Source organism: Oppia nitens, unplaced genomic scaffold (genome assembly GCF_028296485.1).
Source record: "Oppia nitens isolate AA-2021 unplaced genomic scaffold, nextdenovo-longstitch-racon4-pilon3 scaffold1_pilon_pilon_pilon, whole genome shotgun sequence".
Classification (NCBI taxonomy): Eukaryota; Metazoa; Arthropoda; class Arachnida; order Sarcoptiformes; family Oppiidae; genus Oppia; species Oppia nitens.
In genome coordinates this window covers 58,855-65,394 of record NW_026533199.1, presented here as the reverse complement: position 1 = coordinate 65,394, position 6,540 = coordinate 58,855, and the positions used below count along the sequence as shown (strand labels likewise).

Genomic DNA, 6,540 nt, shown 5'->3' with positions numbered 1-6,540 from the left:
TATTAAAAAATTGCGACAAATAGTTATTATTATTATTAATATTAATTAAAAAATAATAATAATAATCTTTAGTTTTTATTAAGCAAATAATTATTTGAGCCCTAAAACTATAATAATAATAATTTTTTTTGTTATCTATGATATTATTTTGTTGTTTTTTTTATTTTTTGTTGTTGACCATAAATTAACTATTAAATTATGTTACAATTTTATTTTTTTGGTCTTCAATCTCGACACTTATTGTCAATTAAAAAATAAATAATTGTATCATTTATTATTAAAATTAGTATTTTTTAGTTTATGATTGAAGTCTAGCTAAAAAAATTTTATGACAATTTTATTCAAAATTATTATATACTGTATATATTGCATATTAATATTAATATAAATATAATTACTATTTAATATATTGAGTGTTAACTAAATAACAAAATTATTCATAAAATAATGTGTGAAAAAAATGTTTAGTTTAATTAGTTTGTAAAATGTTTTTTTTTCAATAATAATAATAATAAGTAATAATAATTATAATTTGAAATAATATATATATTGAAATATAATTAATATATAATATAAATTAAGTTATATTTATATACAGTAAAAATATACAAAATTCAAAAATGATATTTTATTTTGAATTAAAAAAAACTAAAAATGATTTAACTAATAAAATCATTTTTTTTAAAATAAATAATTTATTTTAGATTTTTATAAAATATAACATAATTATTATTTTTATCCATATCTAATTACAAAAACTATAAATTAACACAAATTTTTTTTATTTTGTTTGCTATGCGAAAAAGTTATATATATATATATATATATATATATATATATATAAGATATATAGTATATATTATATACTATAATTATCATTATATGGAAAAATTTTATCTATAAATTTTGGGGTAAAAGTTATCAACAAAAAAGCAAAATCATTCAAAAAAACAAAAAATAGAAATAATTTTCATTAAATTTAATATTTTTTTTCAAAAAATATCTCATTTAATAACATCTCTCTCTCATTAAATAATAAACTTTCAAAAAAATAAATTCAATGAAAATTTTCTTATAAAATATAAATTTTATATACACTTTAATAAAACTTTTTTTTTTGTTTTATTTTAGTTCATATACTGTATATTAAAACAAATTTTTTTTATTACATTATAAAAATCATTGCGTTTTCACCTCGAGTTGAAAGTTATTTTGATTAATTGGACGCATATTTTTTTTAGTAATAATAAATAACAATAAAAATTATTTTGTTTTTAAATCCTAATATAATAATAATTTTCACCATATATTCCCACTAATTATATTCTCAATCATTTCAGTAATATATTATATAATACTGAAATATATATATATATATATATACACTGTATATAATATAATATATTAGTGTTGTTTAGCATCTAAATTATGGGCCAAATTATGATTGCTTTTTATTATACATTATATATATATATATATATAAATTTATACACGTATTATACAGTTAGTTATAGCATGTTATAAGCCCTTAAAATACCTGAAATAATAATAATAATAATAATGCATTTCAATGAACCAACTAATTATGATTATTATTATTATTATGTGAAAGTCTATTAAATAAATTGTCCGATAAAACAAAGACAATACAAAAAAAATATTTATAAAAAAAGTGTTTAACATTAAGAGGCTAGTGATGAAACATTTTGTGTTTTTAACGTTTATTATTTTTTTTTGTTGATGTAACTGATTGATGAAATTTGAAGACAATATTTGTTTGATACACTTATTATATTTATATATAAAGAGAGAGAGAGAGAGAGAGAGAGAGAGAGAGAGAGAGAGAGAGAGAGAGAGAGAGAGAGAGAGAGATAGGCTATAAAAATAAAGTATATAATAGCCTAAAGGCTTAATAATCTCTATGTGTTGTTTGCCATTTAATTATAATAATACCTTTAATAAACAAAATTTAACTAACACTGTAATATTTGATATATATAAAAATGATATAATATTTGATATTAAAAACACAGTGTGTGTGTATGTATGTGTATGTGTGTGTGTGTGTGTGTGTGTGTGTGTGTGTGTGTGTGTGTGTGTGTGTGTGTATGTATGTGTGTGTATGTGTGTGTGTATGTATGTGTGTGTATGTGTGTGTGTGTGTGTGTGTGTGTGTATGTGTACAACAACAACATAACAAGCAGTTAGTATCAAAAATCACGATTTTTACATTAGTGTCTATAATGTATTTGATTTTTTTTATAGGAAAGCCCTAATCATATAACATATATAAATCTATTGATAGGATATAATGATTGTGAAAACTCATCATATAATTTGTGAATTTGTGAGGAGTGGTCGCACCCGTTGCCGATCGGCTATAATAATAATAATATTATTATTATTTAAATATATAGTATTATATATATAATGTTTAATTTTATATCCCTTAAAATATATAAAAATGAAACGTTTCGCTAATCAAAAATCTATTTATTATTATTATTATTATTATTAAAAAAAAGTGTAATCTTTTTTACGGTATTTTTTTGCTCGGATACATAAAAACAATATTTTTTTTATACAAATAATAATATTAATAATTGTTTATCATATCTGTTATATATAATATATATTTATATAAAACTACTGTATATATACTTTATTTTTTTGGGGCTAAACATACAGTAGTTTTTTTTTGTTGAAAAAACAACACTTGAATTGTTATCTTATAAAATAATAACGATTTTTTTTTCGGTAAAATTACAAGATTTTTGTTGTCCTAATAAAGACAGAGAGAGAGAGAGAGAGAGAGAGAGAGAGAGAGAGAGAGAGAGAGAGAGAGAGAGAGAGAGAGAGATGTATCAATTGTATGATAAAATCTTTCAATATATAATAATTTATATAAAATATTGGAAAAGTTATTATTATTATTATTATTATTATGATATACATAACAATTTAGTTGTTTAGTTAGCTTTAAGTTATATATATATTAATAGATATAACAATTTAAATGCTAACTATAATATATATATATATAAAAATAATTGAGTTATAATTAAGATATATATATTTATGTATAATATCTAATATCCTATCGATTGATGTCCAAAAAAAATGATTGAACAAAATATAAATACAGTCAATAATAATAATAATATAATTTACAAAACAAAACTTATCATAAAAACTATATATTATTTTATCCAAAAAAATAGTGGAAATTAAGTTATAATATCATGATATAAATAATATGAATAACAAGTTATTTATTATATATATATAATATATTTTTTTGGTTTTATCTTAAGAAAGTTAAGTTTAATAATTATATATATAAATGAATACATAGTTTTAGTTATTTTTTTTTATAAATAATATCTGTATATAATATTTATTGAATATATCTTATCAAACATTTAGTAACATTTTTTTAATATTTTTTTAGTTTAATGACAGAATAAATGAATCAATTTTGTTGTTGTTGTTGTTTAGTGTCCAATAAAAATGTATAAAATAATTGATATAACAATTTATTTTTTTTTATATATAATGAGATCAATATCTCAAACACTTAATATATTTAATATATCGTATAATATTACAGTATAAAAACAACAACAAAAAAAAAAGTTTGAAACCATTAAAACAATGATTGATTTGAATTGAAACAACAACAAAAAAAACAAGAAAATTACAAAAATTATGGTTAATTTTAACGATAATATATATATGAAAATAAATAGCTAAATATTATTTTTATAATAATAATTATAATAAGTTATAATAATTTTTTTTTTAAAAAAATCTCACAAAATAACTTAATCATTAAAAGAGTATATTATATAACTTATATATAAATATTTAGATATTAATTAAATACATAAATATCATATATTTTTTGTTTGTGTGTAAAACACATCATTAGCTTATCTATTAAATGATAGATATTTGTACAGTAAATATATAACAAACAAACAAAAAATATAATTTTTTCTAAATAAAATAAAATGATATATAACTTATAATTTATATTATAATGTAAATAAAAATATAAAATAATTATAAATTACGGTGAAATACTATCAATAATAATAATAATAAATTCAAACTAAAATTAATTAATTAAATGTCTTATAAATAAATGTATTGTTTTTTAATCGACTCTCTCTCTCTCTGTACTCTCTCTCTCTCTCTCTCTCTGCACTCTCTCTCTCTCTCTGTACTCTCTCTCTCTCTCTCTCTCTGTACTTTCTCTCTCTCTCTCTCTGTACTCTCTCTCTCTCTCTCTCTCTCTCTCTCTCTCTCTCTCTCTCTCTCTCTCTCTGTTCACAACAATCGTAGCAAAATGTTTGACGTAAACGAGCCGAGAGTCAGCCCGAGACCGATAAACGAGACCAAGAAAAACCCGGCGCTCTCTTTGTATTCGTTGGCCACAAATGTCGGTCCGCTGACCATTACGTTCATCAGTACGTAGCCGTTGCTGAAACCCAGTGCCGTAACAAACCATATGTAATACATTTCATTCAGAAATACTACCGGCAAGTGGCCGGCACGGGGATGAACATTACATAGCATGAGTAACGGTATCAATACTATTCGGCCGGCACTGACCAACAACAATGTCCACCGTCGGTAGGCCGGTATCGGGCAAAAACGGCCGGCAAACCGGCCCATCAGATCACTTAAATTGAACAATAGAAAACATGTTACGGGTATGAAATAGGTTCCCGTCCATTGGGATGAATTGGGCGATTCGGGTACAACCAGTACAGTAATGGCCGGAAATACCGATAGCGTTACCCAAAAGACTAGCATAGCCGATGTCAAATGTGGCCAAATCTGTTTTACCGATTGGCGGCAATCGGCAAAAAAATAAAAAACAATCATTAGCTATGAAAAAAGTACCGGTAATTACCAAAAAAAAAACAAAAAAAAAATATTTACCGAATATATTATCGATCGGTAAAAACTTTGGTCACTCGCCGATACAAATGTAGTCAATTGGCGTCGACTTTGATTAACACGATGTTTATGATAGCGATAGTAATCCTTAGTTTATCAACAAATAAAGTTAAATTGGGATCAATTAATGTGATATTATTATTATCTTTTCCGTAAAGTTCTTACAGTTTTCTTTGAATATAAATATAGGACTAGACTGACAATGAGGGTCAGGTCGGCCATAATAAAGTAGTACAGAGCAGTGGTCGATGCATCCCAACCGCCCATCAGTGCCAGTATCTGAGCCGCGGCGGCAAACAGTCCGGACATAGCCTGACCGCTGATCATCGATTGCATACACAAAGCGGGAAACAGCGATGCAATACCCGATAGACTGGACTGGAGGAATGCGGCCGCAGTACTCAACAAGACAATCGTCGCGATGGTTATGCCGAAGAATGTTTGCTGATCTAGTGGTCACCAAAAAAATAAATAAATAAAAATTGTCCGCAAACCGATTGGTTGGTATTACTTACAATAGTCGGTATCGATTTTGACGAAAATTGTCGTTAAGATAAATATTAGGATAATTGTCACAAAAGAGCCCATATTTTTGATGGCATCGCTAATTCTGTAGATAAAAAAAAATACTTACAAACAACTGTACACTCAACCCACCCTCCCCTCCCTTCCCACCCCCCAAAAAAATAATAACATACTTATGCCCGTAAAATGCATTGATAGCCAAAACAACCAGAAACGGTACATTCGTGGCTATAGCCAGATAGCTCTCGAAGTACTTTTGCAATGGTGTCAATTGATGTGCTGGTGATGGTTGACCATCATCGGTGATAGCTGTCTGATAATAGTGACTACCATTGGTGGCGTTGGTATCGCGAAACTTGTAACTCCAGTACTACAAGTAATTAGTAGTAGTAGTAGTGATTTTGGGATCAAATTAATAAGATTTTATGAAATGGTCAGAAAATTTTTTTTTTTAATTACATCGCTGGCAGTGATCAAGAAGTTCCAGGGAATCAATTGAGACAAACCAATCAAACCGAAGCTGATCTTCACTATGGATAGTCTGTTATAAAAAAAAGTCAATCAATAACCGGATCATTAGGTGGCTATCATTATGGCCATCGTATTCAAGATATATATACAAACCTATCAAACGGTTCCATAGATGACGAATCGGTTACCATATCTTCATTGTCGTCATCGTCGGCGTCGTCGTCGACGACATAGTTGTCATCATTAGCTGCGGGACGAACCAGTCGTGTGTATTCATCTGATTCTTTGTCGGCGGCGGCCAAGACAGCGGCCATTGTGTAAACGGGATGTGCTGTTGAATAGTGATGGCTAGTAGTGGTGGTAATGTTTGGCGGCGGCGCCTACAAGTCATATATGAAGAGCCTATGGGATGTGATCTGATCTGAAGGGAGTGATAGACTAATATTCAGAGAGAAAAAAATCGTCAGTTTTTGAATGTCTTCATTGAAGAGAAGAGAGAGAGAGTGAGAGGAAAGCCTTCAAAGTTTATAGTCATATGACAACAGACTATCACTTGTTGTTGTTGTCGTTGGCAAT

At 26.4% G+C, this 6,540-nt stretch overlaps 1 protein-coding gene across 1 annotated transcript; it reads right to left on the bottom strand.

Moving 5' to 3' along the window:
* Positions 1-4,081: 4,081 nt before the first annotated feature.
* On the bottom strand, positions 4,082-6,290 carry LOC128952656 (equilibrative nucleoside transporter 1-like). Its single transcript, XM_054298084.1, has 7 exons — positions 6,118-6,290; positions 5,953-6,034; positions 5,667-5,863; positions 5,484-5,578; positions 5,134-5,417; positions 4,951-5,055; positions 4,082-4,845 (listed from the first exon to the last, which is right to left on the bottom strand). The coding sequence occupies exons 1-7, from the start codon at positions 6,276-6,278 to the stop codon at positions 4,333-4,335; spliced, it is 1,437 nt and encodes a 478-aa protein (XP_054154059.1). The 5' UTR covers positions 6,279-6,290; the 3' UTR covers positions 4,082-4,332.
* Positions 6,291-6,540: the final 250 nt, after the last annotated feature.